The 19,762-nt window shown below is 32.8% G+C and overlaps 3 protein-coding genes across 4 annotated transcripts; 2 read left to right on the plus strand and 1 right to left on the minus strand.

The window, feature by feature from the left end:
• Nucleotides 1–165: 165 nt before the first annotated feature.
• Nucleotides 166–5,049, minus strand: LOC130947320 (protein S-acyltransferase 8). Of its 2 annotated transcripts, none has more exons than XM_057875987.1 (5): nt 4,613–5,049; nt 2,197–2,382; nt 1,728–2,027; nt 1,360–1,593; nt 166–1,098 (listed from the first exon to the last, which is right to left on the minus strand). In XM_057875987.1, the coding sequence occupies exons 1-5, from the start codon at nt 4,655–4,657 to the stop codon at nt 571–573; spliced, it is 1,293 nt and encodes a 430-aa protein (XP_057731970.1). In that variant the 5' UTR covers nt 4,658–5,049; the 3' UTR covers nt 166–570. The 2 variants fall into 2 exon arrangements, with proteins under 2 accessions (XP_057731970.1, XP_057731971.1); XM_057875988.1 differs by having other exon boundaries at nt 167–1,098; nt 2,197–2,300; nt 4,613–5,045.
• A 3,502-nt stretch (nt 5,050–8,551) lies between these two features.
• LOC130948360 (histone-lysine N-methyltransferase ASHH1) lies at nt 8,552–13,103 on the plus strand. The gene is made up of 11 exons (XM_057877081.1): nt 8,552–8,729; nt 9,332–9,361; nt 9,496–9,563; nt 9,726–9,882; nt 10,147–10,233; nt 10,337–10,421; nt 10,517–10,610; nt 10,743–10,941; nt 11,400–11,434; nt 12,046–12,532; nt 12,663–13,103. Exons 2-11 carry the CDS (start codon nt 9,359–9,361, stop codon nt 12,921–12,923), a joined length of 1,476 nt encoding a protein of 491 aa, XP_057733064.1. The 5' UTR covers nt 8,552–8,729; nt 9,332–9,358; the 3' UTR covers nt 12,924–13,103.
• A 540-nt stretch (nt 13,104–13,643) lies between these two features.
• LOC130948363 (phytosulfokine receptor 1) lies at nt 13,644–18,512 on the plus strand. The gene is made up of 2 exons (XM_057877082.1): nt 13,644–15,041; nt 17,007–18,512. Exon 1 carries the CDS (start codon nt 13,849–13,851, stop codon nt 14,995–14,997), a length of 1,149 nt encoding a protein of 382 aa, XP_057733065.1. The 5' UTR covers nt 13,644–13,848; the 3' UTR covers nt 14,998–15,041; nt 17,007–18,512.
• The last annotated feature ends 1,250 nt before the right edge of the window (nt 18,513–19,762 follow it).

Below are 19,762 nucleotides of genomic sequence, written 5' to 3' on the forward strand. Positions count from 1 at the left end.
TAGTTAGACGACAATTTAGTCAAACTTGTTAAATTATCTAACACCTCTCAATTGTCAACTTTACATAAAAACAACTACATATAAATTTTCACCTTTAAAATAATATTATAACAATTAACAAAGATGGTTTCATATAAACATCAAAGAAATGAAAAGCACTTGAAAAAAAATGAGCAGTTTTCCCAGGTCTAAAACACAGCATTTGTAGGGCAACTTCTTAAGTATTCCCAACTGGTTATTTACACAAAGAATAAAAGCCAACTAAGATAAGAATATAAGATCCAGTGATCCACAACATATTGATCTATTGAAAATTTTTAAAAATAAAATAAAACAAAATTAACCATAAAAACAAGACACTACTTTCTTTGTCCTCTCAAACAATTACAAACAAACATTTCTATGCTTTCCCAAAGAGCTAAGGTAATCACAAAAAAAGGTGAAAGTTTTTATACCAAAAGTACCAACTAATTCAACTCCCATTTGTGTTATGGCAACTCTGGACAAGGACCGTTTCCTTTGCTATCTTTTGTCTCCAAGTAATCCCACAATCTTGATGCTATGCAAATATCATAAAGACCGACCGGCCCTGGTCGGCACATTTCCAGAGGTTGTTACATAGCTTCTGCTTTCGGTGACATTTGAATCGGCAAGAACCTGCTGTGCAATTTCCAAGCTTTCATTCTTTTCCCAACTCGAACGCCTAGCATCCGACCGAATCGTGGGAGCTCGATGATCTAAAGACAAAATCGAGTCAGGTTCAGAGGTATTATGTGGTGGTCCATTGCTCCCTCTGCTCCGAATGTCCTCGTCAAGCTCTTCAATATTCCTACGCTGCGATATTTTCAATAGGTCTTCACCAATATCTAGATCATCTTCAACTTTGGGACGGCGATCTCCATCCAAATCATCCAGTTCATGTTCCCGAGGAGTGACCGGAACAGGTGGCCTCCTTACCTCCTCTTGAACAAAGGCCCTGAAATTGTTCCTAGAGGGCTTTACTTTTGTGCAAAACACTTCTAGAAAGTTACCTAAACATCCCTGATTAAAAACATTGTTCCTGCTGTCAGCTCTATACCGGAAGTTTTCGTAGGTAGTCTGCAAAACAATAACTTCAGAATCAATTTCTTGATAAACAAGGCATTATGATATTATGTACAGCACCCAGAAGCAAGTACTTGCATTTCCCTTCTAAGATTACATAGGTGGTCCATTGTTACATCAACAATGACAAATTATGTCACTCCTTTTAGAAGCCTCCCAAATAAAATGGAGATCACTCCTTTCGATTTTCTATATTCGCGTTGAAAAAGCCTTATAAGGTATCAAAACAAGAAATGTAAAAAGATTTAAACTCACCTGGTTTGTGCCTATAAGGTACAGATGAAAACCAGTTAGTCCACCAACAAACCACAGAGAGATGAAACAATAAGCCATGAGTATCACAGATGCAGGGGATTCTTTCATGGCCTTCCAAACTGTGCCATCATAGTTATCCACCCGAACCTTGATGTAGTAAGCTGAGATGGAAAAGACATAGATGCAGAGTAGAGTTGCTGAAGAAACAAATAGAAAGAAGTAACGGTAGTTCCTCTGCGCAGACGAAAAAAAAATAAATGAAAAACTGATAAGAACAAAGCAAAACTAGTAAGAAATAGAACATAAATGAAGAACAACACACTTCACATGAAAAAAATAAATTAAGTCATGAATGTCAACTATCATACCAGACCAATACATTGTCCTACCCAAGGACAATGGTGGTCGAAACGCTCAACACAGTTGTTGCAAATGGAGCAATGCGAGCAACGCGGAGGTCGATACAGCATACAAGTTTCACAGTACTTCACCCTTATAGTATGGCCATTGACTATTACATCTTTTGTTCGGGGAAACTGAAGGCTAGGCGTTTGTCGGCCACCCCCACCATCAACAGATTCGTAGCGAAACTCTTCCTCTGGTGGATGTGAATTCCTTGGAATAATGCCCGGATCACGTGAAGAAGTAAGGAAGAGAAGCATCAACACCTAGAGACAAAGACTGTGGTATTAAACTGTAGAAAGCAGTCTCATGATGACATATGATAACCTTTTTTAAATTTGGACCATTGAAATTAGAAATTAACAAGGTTTGACAACATAGATAAGGATAGAATCATCAACCAATAAACTAAGGGAAGAAGGCAATGATACTTACAAGAAAAGTAAATAGAATTGCCACCACTAGAATAGCATATCCTGAATCATATGAAGAAAATTGATGCCGAAGATGCCTCGCTACGAATACGCAAAAGATGATAACTGGAACAAGAATCAATAACAAGGTGATGAGAAGCGACCTAGCATCAGGCCCAAATATCAGCCTCCCTCCAAATATGAATTTCTGCAAAAATATTTGGAGAAGTTGAGAGTAAAATATGAGCTAAAAATCAGCAGAATATAGTTCACAGGACACTAACAGTTTCCGAAAGAGACAGAATAATGCAATACTAGTAGAATGCTACATATTTTCAAGAGGATAGGATCAGAAATTAGAAACAGTTCTAACAGAAGCTGCAGAATACAAACAATTTCCAGCAAAACTTTCCATAAATACACAAACACCCACAAAATATAATATGTCATTAGTAAAAAAATTAAAAGAAGACTTTAATTTTGATGCACTAACAGGGTAAAACGTTTTACACAGCCGTCCAATCACATCTGTTCTTTCGAACGCTCAATGTAAAAGTAGTTATTTTTGTAGATGTAGCGTTACATGATTGGATGTACGTATAAAACTTCTTTACACTTTCAGTGCATCAAAATTAACTTTTTAAAGGAAAGAATATACATGCGGTGGAAGATAATAAATACTCTTATCATAAACAGAATGTATCCTACAACCTAATGCACCAAGCAACCACATGAACTGCAAAATGCCATAAAAACTAAATTCTTTTTTCACTCCAAAACCTTTGAAAAGGAGAGAACATATGATGCATGAGAAGACAAACAAAATCTTGACCAAGAACCACAAAACAATTCACCAAGTGCACCACAGAAATGGCCAATTTATATTCTATGGTATTAATATTTGCTTATTTTAGCAGTTTTTGCTAACAGTTAAACTATAGTCTGATGAACATACCCAAAATCGTATCATGCATTATATCATTTGGACCTTTTCACTGGGTAAGCATCTTATATATGGAAATAAAACAAAGATGAGACAACAAAAACCACATGGAACAAATCAACAATAATCATTCATAGTTTCTCAACCATTGGACCACCACTGGAATCCTGTACATTGGAATTGTCAACAAGATTCTAGTTACAAACTTACAATCAAACATGTACGACGTAGCATTAATCATCCAACAAACACCAACAGCAAACATTGCCTATCATTATCAATTTCCACAAAAAGTAATTTAGCAAGCAGATAGTGAAGACCACTATCACATGCTAGTACCAATCTACCACTACCACACATCTTCAAAAGCAATCACACTATTATAATAAAGAAGATATAATATTCTGCTTGCTCTAATTCATTAATCATCCTAAGCTCACACTTTAAGTTTCTCATTCTTTTAGAGTTTATTCTACAAGAAGCCACTTAACATCATACCAAACATAGCAACAACATGGACCCACATATGTTACTAAAGTGCTCCAATCATTCCACGTTAAGCCAATATAATCCAACCTGTAACCAAATCTAAATCTCACCTCACTCAATTATCTACTAATAAACTTTAACTTAGCCAGGAGTCATTTCACCAAGAAAAGAGAATACAAAAATCTAACATGAAAGCCTATTCCAAAAAATTGAGTCTGCTAAATGTAAAACATGGATATCATCTTTGTTTCCAAAAAAAAAAAAAAAACACACACACACACATTAAATTAAACAAAAAACAAATAAAAAGAAGCAGCAGCAGCAACTCACCAATTATTGTAAACCTCACTAACATGATCTGTTGAACTACACAAAAACTATAATCCAAAAATTCAAACCAATAGGCAATAACTGATCCAAAGCTGAAACATACACTACACTGAATTCTAACTCCTTTCACTTACACAACTTGAGCAGCAGATATAGCAGAACCAGAACAATAAAATTTCAAATACTACATCGACATATCTTATTTTCTCAGAAGTTTCCCAACACTTAAAATCAATTCAGAAGATACAAGACCAAGCTATTACTTCAGATACCACTCCAATATAACAAAGACCATACTTCATAGCTTACCACATAACCAACTGAAATCAAGAATGGAATCCTAAGAGCTCAATCAAATCAGTAGAATTCCCCCCAAAAAAGTATAACCTCACTCCACTGCCAGCTCAAAAATTCATCGAGCACACACAACCGACTTGTAATTTCAAAAAATCAAACTCAAGTAAAAGCTTTTCCCACTTAGCTTCCACAGCTCAAGCAACCAGAAGTTCAGAACTGCCCCAGAAATTCAAAGGCACCCACTAGAACCCACCCTTAAGAAGCCTTCATCACCAAGCAAATCAAACACATACCCACAAATCTACATCATACCAGATAGCATATCAAGCATAAAAAAGCTAAATTTGCAGCTAATAATGGATAAAAAATTGAACTTTACATTGCTTCCTTTCCAAACTTGGTACACGCGCTGCTTCGGTGCCATGAAGATACTACCCTCCCTCTTCCTACTTGAGTGCTAGAACCAGCAAGCTTTCTTCATCTCATTCTCCAACACCATTCTTCCAAACACAGTCACAGTGAATCGAAGTGTTGTATTCAGGGTCAAAAATTGTAGGCTTCGTTATAGAAAAAGCTTCATAGACAAAGAAAAAAGAAACAGGAGAGAGAAAAGGGGTGGTGTGTGATCCTAGAGAGAGAGAGAGGGAGATGGCGGTTTTCTTGAGTTTGGAATTTTTGGAAGTTTGGATTTTTTTTTTTACTTTGTTGAGGAGTGTTTTGGTACAGAAAAAAAAATGTAGTGTGTGCACTGCAGATACAGCTAGAAAAGTGAAGAAAGATTGAATTTTTGAAGTTGAAGTAGGTATGAGAAGAAGAAGAATAAGAATAATCCCTTCACTAACACCTTACTATTATTATTTTAATCTTTATCGCTGTCTTTATGACAGTAAAATATCTATTTAATTATTCTGAAATTTCACAATCTCAAAAAATAAACCTACTATTTCACAAAAATGGGGTCTGTGGTGGCTGAGTGAGCATGATCCAACGGTGGTGATGGAGATTGTCCATTCTCTGTCACCAGGTTCATGTCCCTTTTTATAAACAGGACAAAATATGTTACCGAAAAAACAAATCAAAAGAAAACAAGTTTTCATGGCGAGTAAAACACAATGAAATGTATCAGCATAGATTTTATGTTCACAGAGTTTTAGTCAGATATGCAGATTAAAAAATTCAGATATGGACGTGTGGAAATATTATATTGAAGAGAATAATTTCATATATTTTATTTTATTAGTAAGATTAGGTAAATAAATATTTAAAAATATTATATACACAAAAAAAATTATCATCAAATCAGTACATAAATATATATTATGTAATTTATTTTTAATATATATTTTATATTTTAACATATATTATATATGGATAGTTAATTTGGTAAATAATAAATATTTTTTATTTGTTATAAGTTATTTTTTGATAAAAATTGTGATATATATATTTGTTATTTTTCATATATAAAATTAACTATTTTTTCACCATTTAGATAAGATATATATGACCTAAATCAATGAGTTTTAAATTAAATTTAAAGATAAAAAATTAATATTTGAATAAAAAGTTAGGTAAAAGATGTTGTCTAAAAGATGTTGCCTATTTATTAAAAAATGTTAAAAAATAATATTTAATTTAAAAGATATAATAATAAATAATTTTTAAAAAATCAAAATTTACTACAAAAGGTAAGTTAGGCAAAATTTAGACACTAATTCATAGACACCATAGAATTGACCAAAAAGTTATTACTGAAAAACATTAAAGAGAAAGCATATTTTTTTTTGACACATCAGTAAATAGTGAATTATTTTGATAGTAAATATTATGGTGCTTTTAAAATTATGTCTAACTTACTAAAAAGGTAAATAGATAATATTTAATAAATTTTAAATATTTTATTTTTTACTTTAAACTTTTTATTTTTATCTTTAAAAATAAGTTAGACAATTTAAGCACTATAGAATTCACCTATTTTGATATGTATGAGATGATATTGTTAATGCCAATTATGTAAAATTGTGTGCACTTCAAAACAAATTTTTTATTTGAATGTTATTCTCTTTTTGGTATATATCATTCTCTTTACATCAAATCCCACACTTCTTTTAAAAGAAAGAAAATAACAGTTTTCAGAATGGCAAATGGGAAATGGTGCATGGGTCCAAAAAAGTGTAGGGAAGCAAATTGACAAAAGAGAAGTTCCAACCTGGCTTTGTTGGTCTAAGCCTTGACCATATGGCATAGATTCAGATGCTTTAGCATCCTTCACTTGCCAAAATTGTAGCTTTATTATTATTAGTATTATCTAGTAATAAAATATAATGATGAATAATATTGTTCCATGACTAAGTGTTTGTTCTTTAAAGTTTTAAAGGCATTGCCGAAATCTAGATATTCTCTTTAATTTGCAAAAGTCAGCTTTATAAGCATAGGCCATATGGTCCTTGATTCTTAACTCTGCCTTTCTTGTTTGCAAATTGGTCACAACGCAGTAGTTTTTGGATAATGAGAGATGAAGAATAGTTTTTGTTTGCGTCAAAATAAAGAATTGCCATGACAAAACAAAATGCAAAAAGAAAAAAAATGGAATAAGATCATTATTATCTATCACTTATTCCTCTCTTTCTTATATAATATAAATAAATAATACATATTTGGTTTTAGTTCTACAAAAGGTAAACATTTTTAGTATAAAAAAATTGATTAATATTAGTTTAAAAATAAGATAAAAATAAAAAAAAATTGGTCAAATTTTGAGAAAAATATATACGTACTTAAATATTAAAAAGTGTTCTTGTAAAATAAAATAAAATTGTATTTAAATTTTCTTGGCTCTTAATTCATTTTTATTATATCACGCAGATATAATGTGGATATTAAAACTTCTAAAATAAAAAGGTTGATAAATAATAAAATAGAAAGCTAATATTTTTAATTAAGATAGTGTGATATATTTAATAAAAAATTTTAAAATTAACAATAATTAATTTTTTACTTTTTTTTTACTTTATCAACTTTTTTAATTTAAAAAAAATCAAATTCAAATGGTAAATAATAAATATCTAAACCATGTTGAGTTTATTAGCATTTGTATTTTAAGGTGTAATTCTACATAGACGTTTTTTTACTCTTTGGTGTCCATATGAGGATTCTTTCTAATCCTTTCTATTAGAGTTATACACGGATCGAATAGAGTCGGATACGATATCTGCATTTTTTAGGTTGAATTTGATCTGATCCACATACTTATAAATTGGATCGGATTGGATATCCAGTATATCCGCATAATTTAAAAATTTTGTTTTAAGGTTCTTTTTTGCTCTAAAAAAATTATTTTTTCACTAATTTAAACCTATTTACTCTTAAAATTTTATAAATAAAAGTTCTTTTGAATAACAAAAGAAAAATAATAACACAATATCTAAGTTTAATTATTATAAATTAAAGTACAACATAAAAAATTAAAAACAAGATATCATAAAATTCATAAAGCAACACACTAAAATTCATATCACATTAGGATTTACTTTATTAAATTATGTTATTTATATGAAACGTGCGGATCTGCAAATCAAATCCGCAATCCAATCTTACCATAGTGCGGATCGAATAATATCCGTAAAATTCGAATCGGATGCAGATATTACTCGATTTATGTCCAGCCCTACTTTCTACATTACACATCTAAAATTGTTTAATCAATTAAATTGTACATTTAGATAAATTTAATTTATTGGATTGGTTTGTAAATATTAAACTAAAAGCTTAAGAAAATGTAAATATTTATTTTTATTATAACACATAATTTCAAAATTTATGAAATTGATTTTTCATATTTTTTAAAATACAGTGTGAAAGTGAAAGTACATTAATAAGAGAATACACATAATATTATAAAATATTTAATAATAATAATAATATAATATTTAAACTTATTTCATTAGATTAGGTTAGATAATAATTTAATTATTTAAAAAATAATTTGGTATTTAAAAGTTAAATATTATTAAAATATTTTTTATATCATAATTATGTAATTATGAGAAAGAATTATTTTTTTAGACAATATACAATTTTGTTGTTAATAACTTAATATATAAATAAAAAATTTAATTTTAATATATTAAAAATATAAAATATTTTATATAATTATATAATTATATTTTTTTTAATGACTATTCGTACAGTCAAAATAAAAAATAATCATATAATTATGTCATTAAATACACATTTAAAATAAAATAATTTAACCGAATATCAAAATTAAATTCTAAATATAATTACAAAAGAAAAATACAACTTTGATATATCGTAACATCTTCAGACTTGAGTCATCTTCGTCATCGCAACCACAGCACTTCGACCCAATACCTACGCTACGGTCACAGTTCACCGGAAAACCTCTTATCCGGCGCCGGAGAGGGGCTTCTCTTCCAACAGGAAACTGATATTGATGCATTGGAGGATCTTCTGTCCCGTTTGTGCTGCCACAGGTTTGAACCTTTTAACAGTGTTCTAGGTTTCTACACCATTGTTTTTTCTTCTTCGTGCAAAGATTTGACCTTTGGAGGCGAATCTGTCTCTAACGTTGTTATTTTCATGTTATTCCTCAAAAACTGCGACCAAATTTCTTTGCCGGAGTTCTTAATCACTGCTTGTGTTTAAGCTAGCTTGACCTGAGTATCAGTACTGGAATTGTGAATTTTCAATTTTTGTAACTCCATGAAGTGTGAATGTGAGCTTAGGTTAGGGTCACTCTCTAGTACTTTGTGCCCCTTACTTTGATCTAGAATGTGGTGGGAAAATAACATCCTATCTAATTGACTAATTGTAAAGAGTGAATGAAACAGAAGGGGGAGGCCAAGACATGGTAGCACTTGAGTTCCTTCTATTAACCATGTCTTGTTTTCAGTGGAATTTTATTCTGATTGGTAAACTGAAGAGGAAAAGCTGAGACTAGTTTATCTACAGTGTCATCTTGCAAGATGCTGAGTTTGATTATCTTCTATTAGTTTGGATAAAGTAATTAGTTTATTGCTATCTGTGTATCAAAGATGAGTTATGAACATAAGTTTCTTTTCTTAAATTTTCTCAGGTTGTAAGCATTTCAGCAGTTACTCGGATGGTAATTTCCTTCCACTCACTTCATCACTCTGTATCTAGTTTTCTCTTATTACTTTCCATGTTATTTTTTCAATAAACAAATGCTCCATTTTATGGCGTGCTGGAGTCAAGTAACAAATACTTTATCATTTGAAGGATCCTAATGTAGAAGAAGAGTTGCCCCAATACATACATATAAATCAGAATGAATTTTTTATACGAAGGTTAGTAATTTCATTGATGGTACATGTTTTGATTTTCCCTTCTCTTTGTTCTGACACCAGTTCTTGTGTTCATTTTTTTGATATGCAAGTCTTTTTGTGCTTATACTAGATTTTAATTCCATTTATAAATAATTAACTTCTTGTATAATTTATCCTGCCCAGGCATAAGAAGCAGAAGGAGGAGGATATTGCTATATGTGATTGCAAATATAATGTTGACGACCCTGATAGTGCATGTGGGGACGGCTGCCTCAATGTTTTAACCAGCACCGAATGCACTCCTGGTTATTGCCCATGTGGTGACCTCTGCAAAAATCAGGTTAATTCATGTTTATGTCTCTCGATGATGATATTTTGTTATGTATTAGTAATACCTATTTATAATTTAATTGCGAAAGAGACCTGCTGGATCATAAGAATCTATTATTTACTGGTTATCAACCTGTCTATCAGGGGTGCCTGTCATAACTAGTTGCATATTGAACATTCTTGAACTGATTTTCCTATCTATTTTGAGACTTTGACAAACTTGGACCAAGATTCATATTTTTCTGTCCTTGTGTAATGAATACACTGAATACAGAGATTTCAGAAGTGTGAATATGCAAAAACAAAGCTGTTTAAAACTGAAGGCCGTGGTTGGGGTCTTTTGGCTGATGAGAACATTAAGGTAACCGTGCAGCGAATTACTTTTAAACAAAGTGATGTATGTCTGCAATCTCTGGCTATTTAGTGTAGTAGTGTTGACGCTTCAATTTATTTGTATCATTCAGGCGGGACAATTTGTCATTGAATACTGTGGAGAAGTAATATCATGGAAAGAAGCCAAACGTAGATCCCAGGCTTATGAAATTCAAGGTCAAATGTTGACTAGTTTAATGTTTGTTACTTTCTGTTTGATGATTAAGTTTGTAACCTCATTTTCTTATCATTTTTTCGTTCTTGCTTTGCAGGTCTAACAGATGCATTTATCATTTGCCTTAATGCCTCTGAATCTATTGATGCAACAAGAAAGGGAAGTCTTGGCAGATTTATAAATCATTCCTGGTATATCAATCAAACAATATACTAAGATTAAATAAAACTACGTTGACTTGCAAATTATAGTAGCCACTAGTTATTCTCCTTGTTTCCCATTGCCTCAGGTTTGACATCAACTTACTACTTTTAAGTTTGCAGTCAACCAAACTGTGAGACAAGAAAATGGAATGTCTTGGGCGAAATAAGAGTTGGAATATTTGCGAAATATGATATTCCTTTTGGAGCTGAATTGGCATATGACTATAATTTTGAATGGTTTGGGGGCACAAAGGTTCGCTGCCTCTGCGGTGCAGCTAGATGTTCTGGATTCCTTGGAGCAAAATCTCGTGGTTTCCAAGTAAGCTTTTTCTATTAGCCACCTCAGAAAATAGTTAATGAATTGAAAATTTTATTTGTTCCTGAGGTTTTAATGCAACTCTTTAGCCATGATTCATGTAATCACCATATTAAGTCATTAATTAACTTCTTTGGTGGACATTGTCGGGTGTATTTTTGCCTTTTAAAATTCTGCCTAAGGCATAATATTGTTGTGATCAGATCTTAAACATAATTGACACTGGACTTTTCTTGTTGGCAAGGCAGTGAGGTCCTCCGTTTAATTTGGTTATATACATTTTAATACAGTTGAATGTCTGCTCAACTGAGTTTATTGTTCTGGACAACTTTTTCAGTTGTAGTGAAGTACTAAAAAGAAAAAGGCATCTTGCTCTGCCTTTGTTTAGGTATATGTGTATATATCTCATTTCTCTTGATTCTTATTTGTTTTTTTTTTTTTTTTGGGAAAATTCTGAGCAGGAAGATACTTATCTATGGGAAGATGATGATGACAGGTAACCTATATTTTATGCGTTCTTTTATGATGTGGACTAAACAACAGTTTTCTTTTCTTTTTCAAATTAGTTATTGGCCACAGATAACACTTGCAATAAGAAATCTAATAAAATAATTCCATTGAGTGCCTAAATCCAATCTTTTCGGTTTAGGGCAAAGTACAGTCTGGTTAGAGGTTGAATAACTAGTGCTGTAGCTATTGTGATATGTCACTAATGGGGAACTTGCAACTTAGTTGACTCAGTTGCCCGGCATGGAGAAATGCCCTTTATGCAACTTGGATAATATTCCCCATTTCCCCCTCCCCATGCCCATACTTATAGTGAAAGCGAAAGTATAGGGAACCAATTTTTAGTTAGTTAATATTGGCCAATCTTTTTTTTGAAATTCTAATAATTCTCATTTTTTGGAGAATATAGGATTTATGATTTATAATTTAGGGTGTAGGGTTAAAAGTTTATGATTTAGAGTCTAGAATTTAAGATAAACAAAATTTTTAAAAAGTTGGTTAATGTTGGGTGAAAAAATTTGGTTTCCTGGCATTTGTGTGAAAGTTAAGTCTCTTCTACTTTTTATATGAAACCGGCAACTTAAGTCTTGTTGGATACAGGTACTCTGTTGAGAAAATTCCTGTATATGACTCCGCGGAGGATGAATTGGGGACAGAAGTTCTTAAACGTATGAACTCAGACAGCTCTGGAAATGATTTTAATGGAAGAATAGGATCCTCCGTGGATAATACACTGAAAGCTGAGCAGCTACCAGAGTCCGGTGCTTTCAGTATTCCCCTTAATTTGGCTCAGATGAAGGATTTAGACGTCAAGAAGATTAAAACTGAAGTAGTAAGCGAGGATATGAAATTGGATTCTGAAGATACTGAACAGGCCTTCTCCCAAAAGAATGCAATGATCTCGCGTATCCGAAGTAATAGTGCTGCCAGAAACTATCACCTTGGACCTGGGTCCATGTCTACTAAACGATCCAAGGCATATCGTGGCAGAAAGTTAAAGAATCTTGTTCAGAAGAAAGTTGATGCCAAGTTTGCCGCTGGACTCTTGGCTTCAAAGGAAGCACAAGAGGAGATTCTAAAATATGAGGTTTGTCTTACATTAATATTTTCTTGTATGCTGAATACTGTTTCAAGAAAAATGTTTTTTGATTTGATGGAACACTTAACATGTGAAACTTTTGAAAAACGCTCAAACTAATCCTATGGTTTCAATGCAGGAAGTCAAGAATAATGCTACTTCTGGTCTCGATTCCTTATACGATGAAATAAGGCCAGCCATTGAAGAACATGAGAGGGATAGCCAAGACAGTGTATCTACCTCTGTAGCAGAGAAGTGGATTCAAGCTTGCTGCCTAAAATTGAAGGCAGAGTTTGATCTTTACTCCTCAATTGTCAAAAACGTGGCTTGCACTGCTCAAAGGTCTAAACCTCCCCCAGAAGCTGATAATGAAAACGAAATTAGGCTGTTGATGGGTTGAAATGAAGACATTTTAAACTTAATTTAGTATTTAGAAGGATATTTTGAATCTTACTCTCGTTACTCGTTTTTTATCCTTCAACAATTTCTTCATTATTTCACAAAATATATGGGAAGCTGGCAGGAATTTTTCTCTTGAAATTCAAACCCGTATAAGTTATCATCAATCTTTTCTTTTTTCGTTTAGCTTTTGAAAGCTTTATTGGGCTGTGTATCTCCATTGAAGTTATACTTTCTCCTTTATAAATTTTAAAACTCACGGATTCACTCTCTCTTGATTAAGCAAAAGAGCATACGAAATAACCTCTTAACAAGCATAATACAACTCGAAAGGGGTTTATTTCCTTTTAAACAAGAGTCCATAGATCAACCCTTTTCATGAACATGGTCAGCCCTCAGCTGTTTCTTTCGTTAAAGTGTCAAAAGTCATTGCAAAATCAGTCATTGTAGTCCACAATTGAGTACTATGTTATTTGAAATAAAAGTTGAGATACGAAATATTTGTGGCACATGTTGCTTTCGAGTTGAGTTGGTGACTCGGTGCTGCTACAATAAACAATAAAACCGAACGGGAATCAGGATCTCCCAAAGGGAGGTGGTAGCAGGTAACATCAGCAATCAGCATGATAGTGTTATATTTATATATATATATAACTGAACGGTCTTTTTCACCAAGGCCGGTTGCCATCCATTCAAAGTATTGTTTCTTACTCGCCGAGATTGGAAAGCAAAAGACAGTGATGACTGGTGAGTGGAGTCTACAGCACGGAAATCGTTGACTGAGTCTAAGAAAAACACACCACACTTTCTTAGAAACAACGCCGCCCCCAGTCCCCACCTTTCCATGGCCATACCCATTTCTTTCTCTCTCTCTCTCTTACCCCGTCAGTATCTCACTTTCTCTCTTCATACACCCTTTCTCTCTCATGGAAAAGGCACTCCAAGCCGTCTTGGCCGCCGCCGGCACCTTCTTTGTCGTCACCCTCCTCTTGGCCATCGTCATCCTCGCCTGCCAGCGCCGCAAGGCCAAGACCTCCATGCTTCTAACCCGCCACGACAACCGCGCTACCAACCCAACCCGAACCCAAACCCGACCCGTCCCAAACACTGACCAATCGTCCGTCTCCGTCGTAGATGCCAGCTGGTCCTCCGATCCCAACCTCAAGATCTCCCTTACCGAGCTCGCACGCGCCACTGAAAACTTCTCTCCAAATCTCATCGTGGGCGACGGCAGCTTTGGCCTCGTCTATAAGGCCCGCCTCAACGACGGCACCGTCGTCGCCGTCAAGAAGCTCTCCCCGGACGCTTTCCAAGGCTTCCGCGAGTTCCAGGCCGAGATGGAAACTCTAAGCAAGCTCGATCACCCAAACATCGTCAAGATCCTCGGCTACTGGTCCTCCGGGCCCGAACGCTTACTCGTCTACGAGTTCATCGAACGGGGAAACCTCGATCAGTGGCTCCACGAGCCCACCACTGGGCCCAACGACCACATCTCCCTCAGCGACCTCCGTTTACCTCTGTCATGGGAAACCAGGGTCAACATCATTAGAGGCGTGGCCCACGGGCTTTGCTATCTCCACGGGCTTGATAAGCCCATCATACACAGGGACATCAAAGCCAGTAACGTGTTATTGGACTCCGAGTTCAAGGCCCATATAGCTGATTTCGGGCTTGCTCGGAGGATTGACACGTCCAAATATTCACACGTGTCAACGCAGTTTGCTGGGACCATGGGCTACATGCCCCCGGAGTATGTTGCTGGGGCCAATGTGGCCAACCAGAAGGTGGATGTGTATAGCTTTGGGATTTTGATGCTTGAGACGGGCTCAGGGCGCAGGACTAATTTACCAGTGAAGTTAGGGGAGGAAGATATTGGGCTGGTCCAGTGGGCCCGGAAGATGAAGGAGCGAAATGCTGAGATGAATATTGTTGATGTGAATATTTCAAGAGAAGGTTTAAGGGAAGAGTGTGTTAAAGAGTATGTGAGGATTGCTTGCATGTGCACTGCTGAGTTGCAGAAGGAAAGGCCTGAGATGCCCGAGGTTGTTCGCTTGTTGGATTCCATGCCGCTCTGAGCCTCCGCCGCCAATGCCGGAACTAATTCGCTTGTCCAGTCCAGGTCAGATCATAAGAGATATGTACATAGCTAATACAGTGTATTAGTAGAACTATAGATATATTTCTTTGAATGATTGATTAATAAATAGTTTTGTGGCTCTACCCTTGCTTGAAACATATTCATTCATTTGTTTGTTTCCTTAATTCTTTGTTGTTCTAATGTTCTTCTTGCCATATGCCAATTGAGTTTCCACAAGGAAGTGAGAATTTGAAAAGAAAACAGGAAAAAGGAAAGGTTCAAGCCATGGCATTTCTCTCCAATTCTCAATAGAATTTATATATTCATTTCAAGTGTGAATACTATGTTATATCCAACTTTTTCCATGACAAAATATAATGATCAAGGGATTGTTTGAGTTAGAAACTTAGAATTTAGGTGGAAGGAAAACGTTTGAAGAATATATAAGATTGATCAGCCTTTAAATTTAGGTTGTTTTATTTTTTTAAACATTTGTAATATTTTTCAATTATCTAGTAAGCTATCTATAACTATTATATTTATTCCATTAACATTTTGATATTACACTGTTATATCAAAAATAATATTTTTAACAAAGATATTATTAAACTCTTTGATAGGCCAATGTTCCACAAATTTAGATTTTTATCATTATCAAGTAGTAAAAATTTTTCCATTAACTTCCAATTGGATTGGAGCCAATTACGTATTCCATTAGATACTCTCTATTAATCAATTGAGGTCAGCTATGTCAAAGAAGAGGTCAACCGTGTCGAAAATGATGGTCAGAAAATCGAATCGAAGGTAAAGTTTTAATCTCTAAAGGGTTTAGCAAAACTAACTGCTAGAATGACGTGTCAGCAAATAATTGGATAGATTGGACTAACCGCTAGAATGATGTGTCAGCAAATAATTGGACAGATTGGTCTATAAATTGACAAGACATAGATGAAAAAAGGGTTAGAATCTTTTCAGACAAAACACTCACACTTACTCACATTTCCTAGCAACTTTCTGAGTCAGGCAAGAGTTTTTTTTAGGATTTCTTCCATATCTTTCGATTGTACTTTATCATTTTTGCACTTTTTTTTCATGTAATTTACCTTCTTTGCAATGAGGTTTCGTTTTTTTTAAATTCAACAACTTTTATTTTTTTCCGTCTTCATTCTAATTTGTCCTTTACTTTTTCAAATATTTTTACTTTCTGTGATTTGATTTCATTTTTATTCAAGTTATTTAAGTTTTATTATGCATTTTGAATTTTTGCAAAGTTTAATTCTTTTTTCTTTATCATTGTCAAAGGCATAAATTTTAAGACAAACGATAGAGTCTAACAACCCTAAAAAAATAAAAAGTTAGGTTGTAATGTTAGAGCAACTCCAATAAAATATTTTTAAAATATTAATTTTAATATTTTAAAAAATAAATTAATTTAAAACTAAAATTTGTATTAACATTGATAGATAAAATAAAACCCATTTTACTTTAAAAAAATGATATCACTCTAATAAAAAATTAATAAAATTTTGTCATTTGTATAGCTATTTTAATAAAATAATTAAAAATAATATAAAATTATATTCAACTGAAACCAAACATTCGAATAACAAATTTTACTTTTAGTTTTAAATTATTATTCAAAACATATAATCTCATAAATATTATGTGTTATTTTGTGACACCTAAAATAAATTGAACTTAAAACTGATATCAAAGATATTCTTAAGAATATCCAAACTTTTATAAAGTCTATTATAAATTTATAATCACATTCTAAAAGAATTAGCTAATAAATATTCTTAAATATTATTTTTTGAACCTTTTTTATGTATTTAATAGCTAGATTGAAAGTGTATCAAAAACATAAGATTTTGATTAATAAAATTTTTTATTTTATTACTTTCTTAAGTTAGCAAAGCGCTATCTTCAATTTATGTAGGACTTTTAATATCAATTACTTAGTTGAAGCTCTGCCATATTCAATAAGAAAGACTACATTGATCTCAGATACTAGCGGCGGCACTTCACCTCTGACCAAGGCCTTACAAGAGACGACCAACGTACGGCACTGTCATTGGTTTTGCTGTGAACCAGAGCTTGTTCTCTGTCCGGTTTATGGCTGCGATGGACCAAACTCAAGGGGAGATTCATGCCAATTGCTGTGAGGAGTAGCAATAACCAACTAGTCCTTTTCGTTGGCTTCTGTGGTTAAGGAGCCGAGGGTGTGGTTGAAGTATTATTTTATTATTTATATTTTATTTTTATGAAAATTAAATATATTTTGAAAGAAGATGAGAATTAAAATAATAATATTTTAAATTTTTGAAATTAAATTTATTTGAAAATAAATTTTTAAATTTTGAATTAAATATAAAAATATAATATTTTTATCTTAAAATTCTTAAAAATTATTTATAATTTTTTCAACCACACTACACTCTGACAAAAATAGGAATGTTTATAGTCGGACTGAATTTAATTAGATTTAGACGCAACTCCAATAGTCTATTAAGTTTATTTTGACTTAATCTAATATAAAATTAGTATATATAATATAAATTTATAAATTTAATAAAATATTATATCATATAATATATATAAAAAAATTTAATTAAAATATAAAAATATAATATTTTATTATTAATTTTACTCTAAATGGTATATTTTACTTATAAAAAAAATAACAATTTCAAATTAGATCGGACCACCGGAAATATAATTCGAAGGTGTTTGTTACGGTACGATGATAAATTTATACGTACTGATATAATAAAATATGGACAAATTAGAACAAGACATGTGGACTATATTTTCCATGTCAATAATTAATTTTTCTTTTTTTAAATACAAATTATATCAATACTTTTACTAAATCACCCTTATACTTTAATAAAAATAAAAAATAAATTTTATTTAATTTTAATGAAAAGACTTAAATATTCTTTTCTTTTTCTATTGGACAAAAATCACCCTAATCTTTTAAATTTAATCAAAATTCAATTAATTTTACTTTATAATTTTATATCTGAATCAATTTAAAAATCAAAACTAAAATACATTTCATTATTCATATACATTACAAAATTATTTTATTTCTGATGAACCCTAATCTAATTTCTCCTTTCCTATTCATACCAAAAAAAAAAAAACATATCTAAAGAGTAACCTTTCCCTAATCCCCCTACCAGACAGCTGTATTTTATCGTCACCCTCTCTCTTTCTCGTAGCCGTGCTTCCTCTCCGTCGGTCTTCACACTCCAGCAGCTGCTAGCCGTTCTCCGTCCCTCTCCTCTCCGCATTATATGGTTGCTTTGGATTATTATGGGATTTGATTTGTAATATTTCTTTTCCTTGTGATCAAGCTTAGTCAATTAAGTAATGAGATTCAGTTCTATTTCAGTGCATCAACTATGAATGAGTGTTTTATGATTATAGTTATTTATGAGGCAAATTACTCTCTTAAGTGGATAATTATTAAGGCTTGGTTCATGTTTTTAATGTAATTGCTTGCCCGACCTTGGATTTAAGGCGCTGTTCATTTTCTAATTGGTACATATGATCTGGTAAGATAACTTTTTTTTTTAAGTTTAATTGGAAATTTAATTAAATGAGATGGTGTGAGGTGTGATCGTGGTGGAGATTAACAAACAAGAATAATGGTAAGATAACTTTTCTTTCTCCATTTTTTTATGGTATAAGGATCCTGAATCATAGACTTTTTCTTCAATTTCTTTTGTAGTTTTTCTGATCACTGCTTGAATCTCAAGTATTGCTACGCGACCCAATTTATCTGGGTACTTCAAATTTTCGACCTTTTTCAACTGGGGATGCTTAGTTTAACTCTGAGATTGATGAATCAATGTATCTGAGAAGTGCCTTTTTATTAATTTACTATTAATAATATACATATCTATTTACGTTTTTTTTTATCTATCTTAATGTTTCAGGAAGTTACACTTACACATCACAGGTTGCAGGTAGTAATTTTTTTCTGTTGAATACATGCAATGCATTATAATCTCTTGTTCGTTTTAACTTCTAACTATGAATTGATGCAAAGCGTTATAATATATTGTGAACTTAGTAATTTACTACTCTGAATTTTCCATGTCAATCTTAATTTTTGCCTTAGTTATGAATTTTCTGCCGAAAAATTCGAAACAACAGCAGGTCATGAGGAATCCTCCGTTTTTGACCGTGCAGTGTTATCAAGATCATTCTAATGCGTTGAAGCTTGAAATTGGATTGTCTAGTCCTGTGGTTTCTTCAGAAGTTGGGATTAGCCAACCCAAGGAGGAGCATGAGGTGGATGAATTGAGTGATGCTGATTGGAGTAATCTCACAGAAGTGCAATTGGAAGAACTTCTCTTGAGCAATTTGGACACCATTTTAAGAGTGCAATAAAAAAGATTGTTGCAAGTGGCTACACCGAAGAAGTTGCTAAAAATCCATCTTAAGGTCTGGCATCTGTTATGGATGTAAAGATACCGTATCGAATATAGTGATAATACGTTTAATCATGCATTTTTTGATGTATACATTAATTTGTTTTCATTGTCAATGTTGATCATAGAGGTAAGTAACACTCTTGTAATATTTTCCAAGCCATAATTTTGGAATTAAAGTCAGCAAGCAAAATACTCCATTTTTCTTTCTGTAAACAAAATCACAATTTTATATTTTACACACCAGACACCACCAAACAACAGTACATATGAGACTGCAAAAGAAATTTTCGTAGTCTTCATAATTGTTTTAAATAC

The sequence above is a fragment of the Arachis stenosperma genome, chromosome 9 (assembly GCF_014773155.1).
Source record: "Arachis stenosperma cultivar V10309 chromosome 9, arast.V10309.gnm1.PFL2, whole genome shotgun sequence".
Taxonomy (NCBI): Eukaryota; Viridiplantae; Streptophyta; class Magnoliopsida; order Fabales; family Fabaceae; genus Arachis; species Arachis stenosperma.